Genomic DNA, 20,415 nt, shown 5'->3' with positions numbered 1-20,415 from the left:
TTCGTATCCATGGGTGGGTGGGGGCACAGAGGCCTCGGATGTCATCTGCTTTGACCACTTTATGCTCGGAAAGCAGTATCTTTCTCGATGTGCTTTTTTTTATTTCTGTTTTTTCGTTGATAAGTGTGAATTTTGATGAAATCAACTTAACTTCTGTGGCCATTTGCAATACTGTGTTCCCTTGTGGTCTCCATGGAGATCTTTCCTTTGATCTTCTTCGTCTCCGTAACGCTGACATCGGCGGTATCTAAGGCGAAGAGGTGTCTTTTCTGTCGAAAGAAGGGGTAAGAAAAGGACCTGCGATGGTTCCATGGGGAAGAAAAAAGGCTAGGAAAGATGCAGATGATCTGGCAACTCTGCCCTGTTGTTGGCATGTCCAACAGCCTGCAAATTTTTTTTTGCTGAGCGTTCCTTTGACGTTCTTCTTAACCATCTTTATCGTTTTACCTTTGGTCTTTTACTCGATTATTTTTATCTTTTTACCTTTGCTTTATATGATTATCTCCTTCGTCGAGTTCTCGTAACGGTCGTTAAATCTCTCGAGTGTGGCCGTTGCCCTTGCTCACTATTGTCATCGTGTCATCAACACACACCCCCCTCACACGCACTTGCCCTCGTCTTGCTTTGCCAATGCTCCCCTTGTGCACTTGAAAATATCTTATAAGTGTTCAAAATCTTACCTCTTATTTAATACTACATCAATTTTCTTCATTGAAAGTATTATCTTTTAATTACGTCATAGTATTCGATTTTTATCGTTTCCTTCCTCCTCCATTCCCAACATTTATAGTATCAAAGCTAAGTTTCAATCTAAAGTAGACATTGTAACTTTCAATGGCATTTCCATGTCTCAAAAGGGTATAGGCTAGATCCTTTTTTATTGTCTCCTCCTATACTCCTCCATCTAATTCTCAATCGATAGCCCTAGTTTGGGGTACGTGGACAACAAAAAAAGTCGACTCCTTGATCACGTGGTGCGCGTGGAGAGAGATCATGCATCGATTTAAGAAACATTTTCATCGCATCTACCATGTGAATCACTACTAAAGAGGAGGACAGTTGATTTTCTTCATCTACTCCTACAGATCTAAGATTTTACATGAATATACGATCTCCCTAAGTAACAAATCTGCCTTAACACGTGCAGTTTTTACTTTTACGTTTTTGGTTTTGCATACCAATCTTCACACGACGATGAAGCTCTTTATTTAGGAAATATATGAATTTTGTTTTCTGTTCTTCTGCTGCACATGCAATGCTCTGTCTAGGTTTCCCAATAATGGTGTTAGAACAAGGTTGATTTGTGCGACGATTGGTTTTTAAACTGCATGTGTTGCTAAATCACATAGAATTATTTTTGTGTTATTATTGTGATTTTTTATCATAATTTTTAAATCTAGGATGCACCTATTTCCTTTGTTAAAAAATGTTTTAAAGAGGCCTTTTAACATCAAAATTATTGACGTAAAAGAGGACGAAAATGCAGCAACTGTTGCTACCCTATAGGTGGCGATTAGGGTTTTCTAATCGCCTAAGAGTTCTTATGGTTAGGGATTCCTAGTCGCATGGGGCAAACTGGCAGCCATAGTTTCTTAGTTGCCCATGATTACCTTGTAGCCAAGGTTTGCTGGCTGTAGAGGGGGGGCCAAGGATTCTTGGCTGCCCAAGGCAGTCATTAGACCAGGGATTCCTGACCGTAAGGATAACCCTAGTGGCCAAGGTTTCCTAACCGCATATGGCACCCTAGGGTAGGGTACCCCCAAAGCTACAAAATAATTAATTAAATAGTTTAATTAATTATTATTACTATCTAGTAGTCCTACATGGTAATGTGGACATGTGATATGTGATGTAGACGGATGATCATGGACCATGTGATGTGATGTACATGTGTATTGTAGTGTGATTATTATTATTATTGGGGCCTATGAGCTTTCATTTTTTTTTCTTATTTATTATTGAGCCTACGTAATTATGATTTTGTTTTAATTTCACGAGGAGGTACAACAAGAGCGTGGAGGTGACAATGGGACCTATGAGGCTGAGATTGATGATCGCAACGTATGAAGATGTGATGAGATGCCGACGGAACCGTTGACAACGAGATGAATATGAGTGATTGGGCCCACTAGCTCGAGCTTGATCACATTAGACTATGGTCCATAATCATCTGGTATGATTGCTCATGTAATGTATATATATATATATATATATATATATGTGTGTGTGTGTGTGTGTGACACGTGATATTAGGATACCAAATCAAAAGTCCCTCCTTGATCACGTGGTGTGTGTGAAGAGGAAGATCTTACAACGATTTAAAAAGCATCTTCGTTGCATCTACCATGTGGATCACCACTAGAGATGAAGACAATTGACCTCATTTATCCTCTCTCATAGATTTGCAGGTTTTTAGGGATACACGATCTCTCTAAGTAACATATCATTTATATATGCACAATTTTCAATTTTATAAGTTTTTACGCACTAACCTTCGTACGACGATAAGAAACTTTTTTCTGTGAAAAATTTGAGATTTTATTTTCTATTCTTTTGCTACGCATGTGATACTATCCCATATTTCCCAATAGTGATATCATAGCCAACTTGCTCATGCGAAATATTAGTTTTTAAACTACGTGTATTATGTTGAATTACATAGAATTACTTTTGCACTATTGCGATGATTTTTATCGTAGTTTTCAAATTTGGACTACACCTTTTCTCTCTATTAAAAGGTTCTTCAGATCAATGTTTTGTCGTCAAAATTGTTATCGCGAAATAGAAGAATAAGAGTAATAACTATTGTTGCCTTGCAGTTTGGCCGAAGGCTACTTACAACCTTGGCCAAGAGCACACCTTGTTGCTCTCAACCTGGCCAAAGGCAGCCCTTGCAGCCAGGGTTTCCTAGTTGTAAGGACAACGTTGGCAATCGGGATTCTGGCCCCATAAGGCAAGCAGGCGGTAAGTTTCCCTGGCTACAAGGGCTAAGAGTCGATTCAGTGTTGGCCTAAGCATTGGTACCACTAGGCCCAAGAGGTGGTACCACCTAAGAGCCGAAAGGCACGGGTTGCGTTTTTCTGGGAAGTTCGACAGTAGTACCATTAGTATCGATCATAGTACTGTCCAAAGTGATGGTGGTATAGTCAGAACCCAAATTATCAGGCTCTATTCGACGGTAGTATTACCTGACCCTGACGGTACTACCACTAGTACCCTGAAAACTCAAGGATTTAAATTTTTAGCTTCATTTTTTAAGTCATTTAAGGTCTATAAATATCTCACTTATACTTGTTTGAATATTATGAATTGAAGTATGTAAACTCTCTTGAAAAGTGTTTGAGTCTTTTCCTCGAACGTAGAGATTATACTAAGGAAAAGTGAGGTCTCGTGTAAAAGAGAGGAATAAAGGTTCTTTTCTAAGCCAAGCCTTATAAAATGAGAAAAGATGTATAAAGGTTCTCTCCTAAACCTGTGAAAAAGAGAAGGATTGTAACAAGAGTAGTTAATTTTCGTCCAGTTAATTTTCGTCCATCGAAAGGAAGGTCGGTTGTGAAAACCGATAGCTTCGAATTAAGAGTGGAGATAGATAAAGACGACCAAAGTACTATAAATTGGTTTGCATCCTTTTCTTGCTTTCCCTCGTCATTGCTCACTGATTTATCTACTCACTACCCGAAATGTTTTTACGATCCTGATGTTTAGTTTAGTTTAAGAGGTACAACTTTGATGATTAATAAAATTTTTAGGATGTTCTTGTTAGTTAAAATGTGTCTTCAAGTTCTATCTCCTAAGGTTAAACTACAATCGTTTCGTTATTGATATTCTATACCCATTCGATCGACATATCACGTAGGACCTAGTCATTCAGGGTTGGTGATGTGACTCGATCTCATGAGGTCACAATAGTGACAAGAAAGCTAACTCAATAAAGTCATTAAGTGCATTGCAACTTAGATGCGCACGATCTTGAGGTTTATTGATGGTTGAATGATGTATTGTGTATAACTATTCTCGATATTTACCATAATCTAAATTTAACATTCACCCATCACAGTATGCTCTCAAATACATTCTCAAGAAACTTTGGAATAGGCTCTTTTGACTTTGATATTTGATTGAATCCTCGGAACTTTGACTAATTTAAATATCAAAAGGGTTTCATTGTCTACAGCTGACACAGTTTAAAAGAAAAAAAAGATCTCGACCCAGATAGATCCCAGTCGTCTCCCAGTAACTCAACCTAAGATGGTCAACGAAGCCGAACTCGGTTAGGTCCAGCAATCGCCAGATACTGTCACTTGGAAAATACGTCAATACGAGATGAGAAATCATCTGTAAAAGACTACAGCCCTTTCAGAATTGTCCTTAGACCAAATTGTGTAAAAGAAACAGATTGCTGTATTACCCAATTCGATATATGCAAAGCTTAGTGGGACTTGACATATTCCTGAACTATGTGAAGGCCCTCTGATTCTTCACCATAATCCTGTTGAAGAGCATCAACAGAATGTAGCATCATGACCGAAGATGATAAACAAATTACATGTATAAAGACTGCTTTTCAAGCGATAGCAGTACCTTGACTACCACACACCAACAACCCACAACTTTTCTGGCCTTTCCCTCTGAGTCGATCTTGCATACCTGCATTCCAAGCATCAATCAATTTAGGAAAAACACATTAGGGCAGAGCATGACACAAGCAGTCAGTACCGCAAAATAAACTAAAGCCAAACGGCTGCAAACTTCTATGCCTTGACAAGAGAATAAAAGGTGATATGCAATTTGCCAGCCAAAGAGTCCTTATTACAGCCCAAGAAAAAAATAAGTTTTTATTCCACAGCCCAATTTCCTATCATTTTCTAGAGGAAAAAAATCAGAATACAAAAGAATAAATTTCCTACATGTCTGGAAGAAGGTTTTCTAAAATGTTTTTGTTTTCCCACCATCAGTAACGAATGTTGCCCCCCCCAAAAAAAATCATTCTCCATTAATATTTTAAGCAACTAAAGACTCCCAAAGTAAAAGTATCGAAAAAGGAATTATAGATAAGCAATAGATACTAACCCCTACCCACTCGCCAAGGGTTTTGGCACTTGGCACCGTGACTAGATGCACATTATGATCAGCACAAAGCGCTTTGACTAGCTTGACATAGTCGGCCTGGTTGCAATCCTCGGCCAAAATACAAAGCTGTGCTGCGTGCTTCTCAATTGCTTTGGCAGCTTCATGGAGCCCACGAACAAGCCCATCATGAGCCAATGATTTCTACGTCAAAAGTTGGAGAGCGGTCATCAAATCCATGGATTCTCCATGAACTGGAGCAGATTTTTCAGCATCTTCACTGATAACCACATGGAGAGTCTACAACAGTTAAGTGGGTATACAACAACATGTAAGGTATATGCTTAACGCCTGTGCAAATTTAAATGACATGACACGCATAATAAGAAACAAGTCAAAATAAAATAATGGAAAATAACTACTGCTTTAGAAAAAAAAATGAAATTCTAAGCATGTATAGTTTATTCAGGGGTATATGACAAAATATCATCAACTAAAATGAACAATGACTTATCAAGCAGTAAATTCAGCTATTACCATTGCAAACAAGTTACAGCAGTGTCAACAATACAACTAACATGAAGGCTCATTACACATGTTAAAAAGAAAAAAAACCATAAAAGAGAACTGTGGTGGTTAGATTGCCATCGAATTGAAACAGTAGACAAGATAAGCTGTATTTAATGAAACTAAACTTCAAGGAGCAGGTCAGGCAAGTAAGTTGGTTAAGCAAGGTCGATCCGATTAAGCCAGGAGAGGAGGACAATAAGATCAGCTACCAAGTACAAGTTTGTGATCCCACCTATGATCGTCTGCAAAACTGCTGTTCGGCTTCTGTAAGTTATTAAATTGAGGTGCACCAGATACACACCTCACTGAAATGAGGATGATAAACAAAGGATGATAACACAAAAAAAAAATTATAAGAACCCAGAATGGATAATTCTTTTCTGTTCAATAATGTACAGATAATGAAGACATTAGTTCAGGCTTATAAACAAACTAAAATAATAATATTTCCTTTTTCAGAAGAAGGGCATCATGCTCCTCACAATTAGCATAAAGAACGAGAAACAAAAGATATAATCATACTGGATATATCAACTCAGCGTCACGGAAGCAAAAGAGATTGCAGCTAGAAAAACACATCACAGAAACATAATCAAAACAACAGCCGAAAACAGAGAACATTAAGCATCAACAACAAATTAAAGGAAAAAAAAGAATGTGAAACCACAGATTCCAGTAACATATTGCAATAAAAAAAAAGCAGTAGCACAACGATAGAGAGGATGAAAAAGGGTGCATAAGGAATGAAGAGGAAGAACACATCAAAAAGCAGCAGAAGGGCAAAAAAGAGCATAGCATCGGCAAAATAGGAAAGAACAGAAGAGGGAGAGAGAGAGAGAAACAAGAAAATAAAGAAAAGTCATTTAGAAATTTTGATTTCTCTCCTCATGTTATCTAAAAGACTCATTCCCCCGCTCTTTTCTCTGGGTTTTCTCCGTCATACTGCGGATCTTGAACAAGTTGACACAGATCCATAGAAACAATCGGTGGAAGCAACTAGCGCCCATCTATTCTAACCATAAAGTCCATCCATTAAGGTAGAACCAAGCATCAAACAACCAAAATAACAAACATCAATCCAAACGCAAGAATCAAACAAAAACATCAAACTCTTAGCTAGTTCCAAACGGATCAAAGGAAGACGAGGGGGGATGGGTTACGTACGCGGCCATCTCCTTCTCGCGCAAAAGATCTGGATCTCAGGAACAACAGAGGAAGAGAGAAGAAACCGTGCGAGGTCGACTCGAGGAACCAATAACCGTAGGAGAGAACGGGAGTGGAGGGTTTAGGGTTTCCGGACCGGGAAGCGAGACGAGGTGGCGTCTGTATACCGGTCTTTGTTTCGGGTCTCGGTCCGTTTCGAGACCGGCCCATTAAACCTGCATGGGCTTATCAAAACCCACGACCCGAAGCGTGGGACCTACCATCCGTGTGGGTCGGGACCCATCCATCATGGGTATGGGTATCGTCAACCCCTGATGGTTTCAGGGGTGTCGGAGCCACCAAAACAAGAACGGAGACGATCGAAGAAACCTCCCTCTTCTCTCCGCTACCTGTGCAGGGGATCTTCTCCCTCCTTTCTCGGTTAAGCTCGACCTAATGGACTCCAACACATGTCAGATTCCAGATTCCATCAATGCTCGAGAAGTAACTCGATACGTGCTCGAGGGCATCATCTTTTACTTCGTTTTAAGCAGCTCCAGGATACCATCTTTCCCGCACGCATGCAGTCCTTTAAAGTGGGCATCGACGCCTAATGATAGGTTGCAATCATTGGAACATTTGACAGACGCTTCCGTAGATCCGTATCCTACATCACGCAATGTCCAAAGCGCCCGTGCACGCGCAGCCCCATGGCACCAGCTAGGGTTAGCTGGCCTGCAGTCCTCCTCGCCCTCTCTGTCACGAGTGGTAGAGATGTTTCACCTTGAGACGACACCCGGGTCCTCGTAGTCGAATTGACCACTGTAGATTGCAGGGCAACAGGGAGAGGTCGAAGACGATGAAGAGCGATCCAGATCTGGAGACAGACACCCCAGATCTCGGGACAGAGACATCACGCCACCTGATATCATAAGCATAAATGCCTTGTGTGGCAGAGTTTTGTTTGGGGGCAAAAGCTTTGAAGCTTCAGACACCACAGCTCGCTTTCCTCGACCACCACAGCTATGATGTAGCTTTTCTTTCTCCTTTGCTTTTGTTGTGAGTACAGTTTGCGTTGCATCCGAGCATGAGATGAATTGACTCACTTCTTCTGTGGATTCCCCTTCCCCCGCAATGCATGTCGTAAAACCTCGTAGTCAATCCGACAAAAAAGGCAAATATATGTTGTGCCATCACCCCAAGATTCGTTCCAGAAATCTTTGCTGCTTGAAACAGTTGACTGCATCAATGGATGGGGGCAAAGAAATCACTAACCAGCCTGTCCCTGCAGGAATTCGTCTTCCCCGACACAGTCCCCAAGCAGAGATATTTGACATGGTCGTAGTAGATCTCACTGTACTGATGAAGATAATAATCCATCTCCATTGCCCTGGTTGTGTTTGTGCATGGCATGTGGCCGCCCACACACGATAAATGCCTAGAATGCATCTGCAAGTAGATATGTCACTTCCATGAATGATCGATGGAGATGGTGAGTTTACTGGAGCAAAGTGAAAACTTGTTTGCAATTTCTCCTCATCGTTAGCAGCAATCTACAGGACAAGTTCTTACGCTATAAGATCCTAGCGAAGTCTGTGTCTCTTACCTACTGCAGCTGTGATTTGGAGAAGAAGAACACTATGTGACTCTTTTGTGGAGCTTCAACATGATGCAGTGGTGGATCAACCATAAGAAAATTGATGTGGCATGCATGGCTAGACAAATCATATAAGATTAGCATAGTTATTTTTGTTGAACGAACACATGGAAAGCTGCTGCAAACATACGTAAAGGTCAGAAGCTTGAGATGCAGAGAAGCCAACATTACCCTAAAGGTCCAGAATCTGGGTAGAGGAAGCACTAATTCTGCAACAACAACAACAACAACAAATTAAAATGAGACCATTTGGAGACAACAATCAATACATGCCTAATCTTACGATGAAAGAGTCATTTCTACTTCTACCCAGTCAGTCCTTCGACCGTGGGATATAATTTGTTTCTCTTCTTGTTGCCTTCATGACCACTGAGCATGGCTTTGGCCATCTCTTTTACACTTACAATGAGGCTGTGTCTTTGTCCCAACCTTCCATCCGAAGCATAAACTTTTGCTGAGTGTTCCAAAACCCACTCATAGTCTGTACTGTACCTACCCGAATCACATGATTGCGGGTTAGCGTAAAGGATGAAGGAATTATCCAAATGTGGGGCTGAACAATGCATGTCGTTCGTGTACAAAATAAGTTCATTTTCCAAAGAACAAAGAGGTTGCTACAAAATCCGACTCGGAAAAGTGACACGATTCCATCTAAGACTGTTTGACTACTCTAAAACAGTATCACGAGGTAGTCAAGGCTTGGTTCTGATCTGCTCACGATCCTCCAGCCTGTTCCACAAACCTGTGATGCAGAAATCCTGCAAAATGTTTGCCTTTATGTTGATGGTGTCTGTGGAAACATCCCTTTTGTCATTTGAGGTTCAACCGCAGAATATGAAATAGGGGTCTCACATGACACACTTGTTGGAAATAGAAAGCAGATGTTGAGTAAATGGTAAGGCTGCATAAAGAAAGAAATAAAGGCAGGGGAATAAAGTGGTCGTCCTTGACGAACCTATCTATCTATCTATCTTTGCACGGGCCTTCGACGCTTCCTCTCCTTCGCTTTTACGAACCTATCTATCACCCATTAGAACTGTGTGTATAGACTGTGCTGCCAACGAGTAATGTCTTCTGATATTGTTCCGATGGTTGTTGACTAATTAATTCTGGTTAATAGTGTCATCCCACTGTTATGACATCAAAATTGCAGAGGCTAAATTTAGCAGGGGAGTATTAACAGCTACAAGAAACATGTTTTCCGGCTTCAGTGGAGATGCATTTGACACCTCGAGAGGACGACAATAATAGTAATTCTATCTAACGTGCTTTCCCGTCTATAAAATGCTGCGAGGCGAACGAGGCAGACGCCTCGCCGACATCGCCACCCCGTCTGCTCTCTCTCTCTCTCTCTCTCTCTCTCTCTCTTGCTCTCGTAATTCCTCTGTCTCGATCGGCTGCCGTGAGAAAGACCGAGAGAGAGAGAGAGAGTGAAGAGGAAGAAGAAGTAAGCCGAGATTAGTGTTGGGTAGTTACCTTTTCTCGTGCAGAGAATCGGAAAGGAACATGTCGGCGGCGGCGGCTGCTTGGGTGGAACCGAGCCTGGACATGGACAAACTGAGCTACGAGATCTTCTCGATACTGGAGAGCAAGTTCCTTTTCGGCTACGACGACCCCAAGCTCCTTCTCCCCTCCATGCCCGCTACACCCGCCGCGCCCCGCGTTCGCTCCGCAACCTCCGGCGCGGTACGTGTCCTCTCCATCGATGCCGCTGGCGTGGACTTCGCCGGCGCCGCTCTTGCCCGACTCGAGGCATCCCTCCGCAAGCAGGTCGGCGACCCCGACGCTTGCGTGGCCGACTTCTTCGACCTCGCAGCCGGGTCAGGCGCCGGGGGAGTCCTCGCCGCCCTCCTCTTCACACGGGGCCACGACGGCCGGCCCCTGTTCTCTGTCGCTGAAGCTCTCCGCCTGCTCGCCAAGCACGGCCGCCGCCTCGCCTCTTCAGCCGCCCAGCGGAAGGGAATCCTGGCGGGTCTCCTCTGCCGTTCGGGGGGGCTGCTCCGACGGGTGTTCGGGGACGCGACCATGCGAGACGCCCTGAAGCCGGTTCTCATCCCGTGCTACGACCTGGCGACGGGGGCGCCCTTCGTGTTCTCGCGGGCGGACGCCGTGGAGGCAGACGGCTACGACTTTCGGATGGAGGAGGTGTGCGCCGCCACATGCGCGGACCCGGCGGCGGGGGCGGCAGCGGTGGAGATGCGCTCCGTGGACGGCCGTACGCGGATCCGGGCGGTCGGGGGCGGGTTGGCGATGTGGAACCCCACGGCGGCAGCCATCACCCACGTGCTCAACAATCGTCGCGAGTTTCCCACCGCCGCGGGGGTGAAGGACCTCCTCGTCGTCTCGCTCGGGGGCGCGGAGGCCCCGGCGTCACTCGGGAAGGCTCCATCGCTGCTTTCCGTGGCGGATATTGCGATGATCACCGGCAGAGCCCAGGCCGACGTGGTCAGCACCCCGACGCTGCCGCTTCCGGCACTTAAATTTCCGTTCGATAAATCCTCCTTTTTGTTTTCTTTTTAAAAGACCATGGTACCCTTCATCTAGGAGGAGGGTCCTTTGTAATGTTTGGGTATTTCGGTCATTACATACGGTGACAGTTATTGTGTCCGAGTAAACGCAGGTGGATCAAGCGGTGGGGATGGCGTTTGGGGAGCGCCGGGCGAGCAACTACGTTAGGATCCAGGTAAACCCTCTTTATCTTCGACGGCATGTCGAGAATGGTCTCTGACAATGGCGTCGGGGTAACGCAGGGATGCGGGGCGACGGAGAGGGGGGTGGAGTCGGTGCTGTTTCAGGGGAGGAAGCTGTCGGAAAAGACCAACGGGGAGAAGCTGGACCTGGTAGCGGCGGAGCTGATCAAGGAGCACGAGCGGCGGAAGCGGAGCGCCGTCCCCACCGTCGTGTTGAAGCCCTCGACGACGCCCGGCCGGTCCTCCTCCTCCTGCTGACCACCTACCTCGATGTACATGTACTGTTAGACTGGTCTCATCATCCATTGCCCCTTTTTGCGTGGGTTGTTTCGGGGTGAAAGCTTGTGCAGTAACCCTCGAGTATGTTTTTTGTTGCCTCTCTCAAGTGCAACATCTCTCCCTGCTTCAAGAAAACCTCAGGGAAGGGATCTATCTATGTTCCTTGCCTATCTATGTTGTCGTCTTCCTTATGTGCTCTGCCTCTTTATCTGTGCTGCTGCCCTAATTGTTTAGTGTTTCACACATTCCCACCGAAGCTTGTTATGGGTTGACAAAATCCATGAAGCCACCTCAGTTCTTCTATCTTCCCGGCTTACACGATTTCCATAGGTTGATACAAACCAGCTTCTAATCATAAGGAAATTGCTACCAGAAGTCCTCACACCTATCATCTTCAAAGTTTATAAGATGACATTACTATGAGACTGGAATTTTGAATCTGTTCTTTCTTTTACAACCACAAGAATGGAAGTGGCATTTGTCACCGGTCCCCCTCGATTGAAGACTGTACTGTGTCCACAGGACCACCAATCGAAGCATGTGAGAGATTGACGATGATCTAAAAAGGATAACAGGGGCTTTGATCTTTTCTTCCTCGTCTCTTTTACGTACTGCATCAGGTAAGACAAGGACAGAAATGATGCAGTGCGTGCAATGCTGTTTTGTGTACCCAAGAGTAGACATGAAGGATGGAGAAACGAGCGAGTCATGGAGGCTGTGGAACGGTTGACAGGTAGCAGTGGGTGTCACTGCCGCCATATTGTCTTGTCCATGAGCCCTGACTCACTCGCTTCTCCTAAGCTTCCAGGATAATTAATAGCTTTTTTGACCTCGGTATGAAACAAATATACAACCTGGTAACAACAATTCACAAAGAAGCTTTCCAAAGAAAATATGAAGGTAAAATCATCAACGAAAAGAAAGCAAAAGTCTTTTAATGCAACTGCATCCATGTTATGTTCTACCTCTGCCAGAGTGGAATACTATAAATCTTACACTTGAATCAAGAATGTAGAGGAGAGCTTCTATCCAGATTAATACATGTCCAAAGAGCCCTCTTACTTACCTTCAACAAGTGAGAGTAGAGGAGAGCTTCTATCCAGGTTTCTAAGCAGATTAATACATGTCCAAAGAGTCATCTTATTTAGCTTCAACAAGTGAGAAATCATACCAAAGAAAGGCAAGCATGCTTTCTCTCATTTCCTGAAATAAACTTTGACAAAACCTATCCATGTTGGAATGACATTAGTATCACCACCCTGAGCAACCGACACACTACATATCTACTTGACCAACTGCTCATGTGCAATTGTCCATGTCCAGAAATATCAGCCAGGTTGTCTGAGAGAGGTTGCATCATCTTGTTCCATGATGAGTGCGCCCCTTAATACATCAAAATATCAACACCTTATATGTAATTGTTGCATTAAAGAGTTTGGTGGACCTGGTACTCATCATGGAAGAACTCAGAGACACTCCATAAACAGTTAAAATCTAATTGTTGATCTATTAGAACATTTGATTTTAATCTAGCACCATTCTCGCTGCCTCTATGAGCTACAGCAATGGAGGGAAAAGCATATCCAGCATGGTTTCTACAAGAAAGGAATTAAAAAACTATGTCCGGCAGAAGGTCTAGAGATAAATGATCAATCGACTATGAGCAAAGAATAATTTTGACTGAATAGGAACATTGAACACATCATTCGTCAGATATATTTTGTGCATATTAGGTTAAAAAAATGATTCTGATTATACATTGATTGTATAATCAGAATCATCATTTAAAAATAACCACTATAAGTTGAACCCAGTTAGAAATTAATCAATACCCTTTTCTGCTAATATGATGGATGTAACAATAAATCTTTTTTATTTTTACCAATAACATGCTGGTTTTTGGATACTTAACAAAGAAAAGTCAAGAAAAGCAATAAATTTTTAAGCTATTTGATAGTCTTGGAACTCTAAATCCACCCAATCAAACAGATAAATTCATAAGCAAAAACAACCACATTGTGCACAACTTACATGATCCTTCGTTTCTTCACAGTTACACTATTATTGAAGGTAAAACAACTCCCGGACAAAAGATCACCTCTCATGTTTAACAATGAGAAACAACTAATCATCTGATTCTGTCAAAAGATTATGATTCGTCGTCTTTGTACATCGAGAATGAATCATAGTCATAAATATATTGCACAAAAGGAGACCATAGAGTTACCTCATGGCATTAGGAACCACTGAATTGTAGTGCTCGCCAAGGCCATAAGCATGCCGATGATATGATAACAGGATGGTTGGATTGCTCAAATTGCTACTTGTTTCAGACTTGTATTCTTTCCCCATCTCCACATCAGGGAATGAACCTGAATATATAACAATATGTTTCTTGAGGCAATGTGTAAGAGCACCTAGCTCAAGTTGTCCACCCCAAACTGCTGTGGATTCAACCTCCTTGCAGTACTTCTCAAATATTTCCAAGGGAGAGTTATCTGCATCGACTTCGATGTTACTCTCTGATAAGAAAAACGGAAGAAAATCGGATGCATGGTGTCTCATGTAATTGGCAGCCATTTTCCTGAGCTCCTGAAAACTGTAAGGTGATGTATTGTTGGAAGAAAGTGAGAGCTGGTCCTCAACAGCTCGATAAAGACAATGACCATCTGGCTTTATTTCATTAATTCTTAGTCCAAGGGGATCCAACTTCCTCTCCAGCCTCTCATTTTCAATCACACGATCACTAATGATGTTACTCTGCTCTTCCTGTATCCTGTGCTCCCTTGCTGCTTCTTCCTGAGCTCTTCTTTCTCTCCTCCTAGCTCCTTTGCTGGGCTTTGCTGATTGACTATGACCTGTGATGTTAACGCCAGCAATGGCCTTCACGAAAACGTCTAGATTATCTTTTTCTGTGCTTCCAATTGCTTTAGAGCCCAACGATGCAAGTTCTTGTTTGTGTTTAGCTTTTAGTTGGGATCGAAGTTGACACATCTCATCTTCTACCTGCTTCTTCTTAGCTTTCTGTTCAGCTTTGCTTCCTTTTGCTGCAGCTTTTTTAAGGCTCATCTCTTTGTCATCGATCTTGATGATCTCTTTCCTTTAAATATAGAAGCTTATATTAAGATCATAAATAAAAAAGGTTCGGTAAAGTCTACTGGGGAAGTAGAACTGTAATGAAGCAGAAGCAGAAGCAGGAATGTAGAAGCTTATATCGACTAGTTGCAAGGTAATCAGAAATATCAGATCATGATATCAGAATTTATGAAAACGGTTCTCATATGAGAAGGCAAACATTCCAGTAAGAATCAAGATATTGCTTGGATGTTAATTTTTGATCAAAATCAAAAGATTCCAGCAAAATTAAAGCCTGCCTAAGGACCACTGATTAGTTTTCCAAGATGGCTACCATAAGGTGAAGGACAACCATTTACACCTACTGGAAAAAGCCTAATTATCATCTTTTGGTGGGCCATGGGTTTAGAACCATTATAAAATCCATCACATTATGTCAATCTCAAGCCCTGGAGTTCATTGATTTACGTGAAAACCATAAACATTGGGACCACAAAGGTTCTCTGATCAATTTTGGAGTAATTTGTGGGGTGACTCACATATCTCCTCATGCTGCACGTTTCCATTCTACAAATAGATCTGAAAAGGCACTAAAATCATAAAAAGATAAATTTTCAAGTCCAATTAAAATAAAGGGACTGAACACTTGATCCCAATTAAAGCAAAGTTGTAAGCAACTAAGCATTGGTGGAAGTATCATCAAACTTGCTATGTTAGCATATATTGATCATATAGTTCACTGAGCAGATGCTAAAGGACTGTAAGCATTGATCACAAAGACAATCTTAACAGAGTAAGCTTACAAGAAGCCCAGTAGAAGGCATCTTTAAAAACTTGTACCATGATGACTCGTCTATAAGTACAGTGTTCTGCATTCCTGTCCATGACCTTAAAGGCACTTTAAATAGACAAGATGATAAATGAGAGTTCACTGTGGAGAGGTTTGTCTCATTCAGCATATAAGTTGGCAGTAAAATTGAGTGTGCTGCAATCTAAGTACAGTGTTCTGCATTCCTGTACATGACCTTAAAGGCACTTAAATAGACAAGATGATAAATGAGAGTTCACTGTAGAGAGGTTTGTCTCATTCAGCATATAAGTTGGCAGTAAAATTGAGTGTGCTGCAATCTAACAGGACCATTCTCAATATGCTGTAACTTACACAGGCTACAACCAAATAACAATTATCATATTTTGGACAAACGATCCAGCCTGATGATTTGCTAACATAATGGCTCAGATAAATAGACCAAGAATCACATAAATAGACCTGGAATCATGTGGATTAAAATGCTTAGGCACAAGTTATTCCTACTAGAACCATCAATTTGTAATGCTAATCCAATCTATCATCAACACTTGATATGGGTACATCGGGGCACCATAATCACCCACATCTTGATGTGCACAAGATAACACCTACATTGATGTGTATCAACATAAATCAAGGCCCAATTCCAATGTGGGTCTAACAAAGAAACCCTCATCTCAGTGTGCATAACTTGATTTTGGCATATATCAGTTCTCACAGAGTGAACCACAGAGTTGCTCTGGTACATTTTATGACTGATTCGATGGACCTAATGACCATATAACTTAATATAGGTGCCTACAATAACATGACCAAAAGACCTACACCCAGTTGTTTATTAGCAGATTCATCTAATTGTACATATTAATCTAACCTATCATCAACTCTCAATGCATGTCTATTGATGTATCACTGTTAGAGCTACCAAGTTAAGCAAACAAGATTTGAGCTTGAACGCACACACAAAAGGAAGAAAAGCATTAAAGAAAAGTTCAAGTTGTTTATTTCTAAAATCTTTAACTTCCATGGTTGTTTTAACAGGTGGAGAAACATACTCCAAGGTTATATCTCAATCATTATGTCACCTAGAATATATTCCTCATAGTTAATTTGTTGAGTAGCAATTCAATTTCAGTGTCCATATTCTGATGATTTGAGCATTTATGTTATTTGCATTGTTAACAACCAACGCTCTAGTTCACCATGTATTACTGCACTAGAAATAAGAAATCATATTAATTTCTGGTATGAGCTAAGCTATTGTGTTGGAAAACGAATCACAAGCACCTAGTGCTAGTGTCATAATAGTGAGAAGCCTTGCTTAAAAAGCATCAGGACCTCTTATCCATACAGATACTAAGCTGTTGGACACAATAAACATTCAGAGAAGCTTGAAACAGCCCAAAAGAAACAACAAACAAGTTATATTACATTAAACAAATAGATCCAGCATCAACAGGCTGGAAGTATCTCACAGTTATCTAGAAGGCTATAGAGGAACTAAAGGGAGGCCTTCCTGCTGGCTAAGCAGTATCTTCAAATGGACTTAGAATCCACTGAATAAGACCGAGATCATATTTGTATGGCTACCTGCTTTCCATCTCCAAAGCATGATTTCAAAACGATAAAGTTAAACCAAGAGACTTAGCTAGGCAACCGAAAACCATAATCCTTCTTTCAAATATTAATATCCACTGAGCATTATATTGGAAGATCTAAGTACTCAAAAAAGTACCGCATCCACCAACCAAAGCAACAATATGGACAGCAGAAGATTCACAAATACAGAAAGATAATCCACTCAACTAAACAAACCTAACCGACAACCTAAAGAAGCGTTTTTCTTTAGTTCTCCGATGACCAAAAGAGACATTTCCCTCCAAAGACTGCTACTACTCCATCAAAATCCCACAGAACAGCCGTAAACCAGGCTCTCTCGAGCAACTAGAAATCCACCAATCGAGTCACCAAAGTAAAGAAAAAGCGGGTAAAGTAAATAAAAGCCAAAACTTGAAGATTAAAAATCCGAACTTCGACTGCTGCTATTACCGGTGTCTCGATAGCATCTCTTCGAGGGTTTCCTGGGGTTCTTCTTTCGAAGCGCTTCCTTGGGCTTCTTCGGGCGTCTCCATCTTCCCCCAAGAGATCGGAAGCTGGGATCGAGAGAGAAGCTACGAGGAAGAGGGCGCGCCCCCCTGCGGAGAGCGGTTTGAGCGCAGCCCTAAAGTGTTCGCAGTAGGGACTCGTCGATATAGGTCTAATCATGGATCAGGTCGCCTCACGCTTCGAGTAGCTAACAATGGGCCTTATATGGGCCTCTTATGGAGCCCAAAAAATATTTTTCATTTATTTTTCTTTTCTTTTTATGAGAAATAAGGATTAGTCTCTTTTTTTTTTCACAATTTGCATCATAATTTTCTTAAACTTTGTAGCTACGTTAGGATTTTTTTTGGTATGATACACAAGTTTATATTTTTTGAATTAATAATTTTCAATATAAATTTAGTACAAACAATAGATCGAAGGAAAATAAAAGTGTTATTGATAAAATGCATAATAATAATATATGAAAAATATTTATCTTACTTGATAAATACTGATCAAACTCGATGACCGCAATACATTATTTCTTTGATCATTATCAAGTAGATGTGATGACAGGCTCGATACCCTCTTCGTTTTGTATAAAAATTATAAGATATGTATATATGTGTTGATTATTTGTAAGTAAAGAATTACTAAAATAATAAGTTTTGGCCAAGTAAGAGGCGAAATTGGAAAATAAGAAAGAGTGTTGGAAAATATACCGAAGAAAATATATCTATTTATGTCTATTAAAGAAAAATATATGTATTTTTTTATAATTAAGAAAAATATAATTGATCAATATTAATCTGAACGTTAGCGAAAGCTAGCTTATTATATCCATTTACATGTGGATAATTTTTTTTTACTAATAGTGATATTGGTTTATTGTAAGAAATAAATATATTTGTTATTAAGAATTTTAAGATGATTGATATGAATAAAATAATTTATGTTATTAATATTAAAATATTTAGAGATAAATCTTAAGAATTATTGTCACTATTTTATAAAAAATATATTGACCAAATTTTTGAGAGGTTTAGTATACAAAGTAAAAAACCTTCAATCAAAGCAACTTTTTATAAAATAATTTGAAAAATTTAAATAAAAATTATTTTATATGCATACCTAATTAGAATTCTAGTATCAAATTTATAGTTAAAATACTAGATAGATATTAGAGTTACCTACAAATAAAACATTAAAAAGATGAAAAGAAAGTACTCACATATCTGAAATTATATCAGATTGAAATAATAATATTTTCATAATCTAATTTTATAAATTACTTAGATAGCAAGAAGTCTAATTTATGTTTTATATTATATTAGTTTGAGGGATAATTTATACAAATATAAATAATAATATATTATTATATTATTAACAATATAAGCTAATTTGTTGGTATGTTTTGAGGTCACTAACCAAGCTTTATAATTATAAAATTTTATCTTTAGTATTGTCGGTCTTAATTTCCAAGTTATTAAAAATATATTATGATATATCATAATATTTTTCTACTCTAAAAATAGTAAATACTCTATAGTTCTATGCATTGTGACACAAATTAGTTGATGGTTAAATAAAAATTTTTAAAAATAATTAATATCAATTAAAAACTTGAGTTTTACTATATCGATCTATTCACTAAGACGATTGAGTTTATAAGATATGATGATATATATTTGAGTGGACATTATAATTATGATTCATGCTTACGTAATTAAAGTTATTTATTTTTGTTATCTTTTTTATATTTATGTGTGTGTGTATATATATATATATATATTATGACATAATGTGTATAAAATATATTAGGAAGGACTAATAATATTATTATAAAAAAAGTATGATATTGATAATATATAACAATTATGACTCGTATTAGTAGTTAAACTTATTATAGTATTATTATGCTTATTGGATTTACTTACCTATTTTATAAAATTTGTGCACATGTGTAAAGTATTTTTTTTTTAATTTTAGAATCCAATTCAATTATTTTATTTGAATATAATTATCGATCAATAAAAAAATTTAATTATAGTGTGATTCTTTAGAAGATGACCTTGATGGATAAATGAGATAAACTCTCTTAATTACTTATATTATATACTTTACTTTCACTTATAAATAAATAGTATCTCATAGGGATAATAATATGTGATTTGATCTTATATAATGTTAATTATATGTTGAGAGATTATAAATCTTCTATTATCTTACTTTAGTCTTTAGTTCAATTTTATCATTTAAAGTAGTTTTGTGAAAGATATGATGAAGATAGAAAAATGTGAATATAATTCTTTTTTTTTATTTGATGATGATACATTTACGGATAAGATAATGATTTTTCAAATAATATCAAAATATGCGTAATCATAAAATTTGATCTTTCATTATTTAATTTTAATTTTTGATATTAAAAAAATTTATATAATAATAATAAAATTATAGTTTTTATGAAAGGAAAAAAAGAATGAAGACAAATAAAAAATATGAGGTGGTAAAGAAAAAATATATAATAATAAGAAGGAAGAGGATAAATAATAAAAGAAGAAAGAAGAGGAGAAAGCATATCATTGGTGGCGCACGATGAGGCGATCACTTGAGACAAACCTCAAACAATGACTTACACGTAATAGAAAGCTGGTGTAGTACCTATATATATATATATATATATATATATATATATATATATATATTATATATATATATATATATTGATAGCGTATATTTTGGATCCAAGATATGTCATGCCACATCGCGTTACAATCAAGTCAGAGAGCATCCCTACACACTAAGTCAGTTGACATCTAACTCAGTTAACAGAAGACTTCCAACATCAAAGCATGTTGACCTTATTTTCTGATCGTTGACTTTTCAATTTCCTTATCGATGACTATAGGACTACATACAAATTCATTAACAAGAAGCATTAATTAATAAGAAAATTTAATAAATATTATTTTTTTCAAAAAAAATAATTATCATGCTTTCACATCAACTCAAACACAAGACATGCCTAATTGCTA

The 20,415-nt window shown here is 39.3% G+C and overlaps 2 protein-coding genes and 1 pseudogene across 2 annotated transcripts; 1 reads left to right on the top strand and 2 right to left on the bottom strand.

Annotated features, from left to right (window-relative positions):
- Nucleotides 1-4,069: 4,069 nt before the first annotated feature.
- On the bottom strand, nucleotides 4,070-6,794 carry LOC135597792 (small ribosomal subunit protein eS12-like; annotated as a pseudogene).
- A 2,902-nt stretch (nucleotides 6,795-9,696) lies between these two features.
- On the top strand, nucleotides 9,697-11,597 carry LOC103972437 (patatin-like protein 3). The gene is made up of 3 exons (XM_009386777.3): nucleotides 9,697-10,882; nucleotides 11,058-11,120; nucleotides 11,188-11,597. Exons 1-3 carry the CDS (start codon nucleotides 9,944-9,946, stop codon nucleotides 11,383-11,385), a joined length of 1,200 nt encoding a protein of 399 aa, XP_009385052.2. The 5' UTR covers nucleotides 9,697-9,943; the 3' UTR covers nucleotides 11,386-11,597.
- Nucleotides 11,598-13,378: 1,781 nt separating this feature from the next.
- LOC103972435 (OVARIAN TUMOR DOMAIN-containing deubiquitinating enzyme 5) lies at nucleotides 13,379-17,530 on the bottom strand. The gene is made up of 2 exons (XM_009386776.3): nucleotides 17,342-17,530; nucleotides 13,379-14,506 (listed from the first exon to the last, which is right to left on the bottom strand). The coding sequence occupies exons 1-2, from the start codon at nucleotides 17,422-17,424 to the stop codon at nucleotides 13,630-13,632; spliced, it is 960 nt and encodes a 319-aa protein (XP_009385051.2). The 5' UTR covers nucleotides 17,425-17,530; the 3' UTR covers nucleotides 13,379-13,629.
- Between the last annotated feature and the right edge of the window lie 2,885 nt (nucleotides 17,531-20,415).

This window comes from Musa acuminata, chromosome BXJ1-11 (genome assembly GCF_036884655.1).
Source record: "Musa acuminata AAA Group cultivar baxijiao chromosome BXJ1-11, Cavendish_Baxijiao_AAA, whole genome shotgun sequence".
Classification (NCBI taxonomy): domain Eukaryota; kingdom Viridiplantae; phylum Streptophyta; class Magnoliopsida; order Zingiberales; family Musaceae; genus Musa; species Musa acuminata.
The sequence above is the reverse complement of the archived record's forward strand: the minus strand, read 5'-3'. Positions and strand labels throughout refer to the sequence as shown.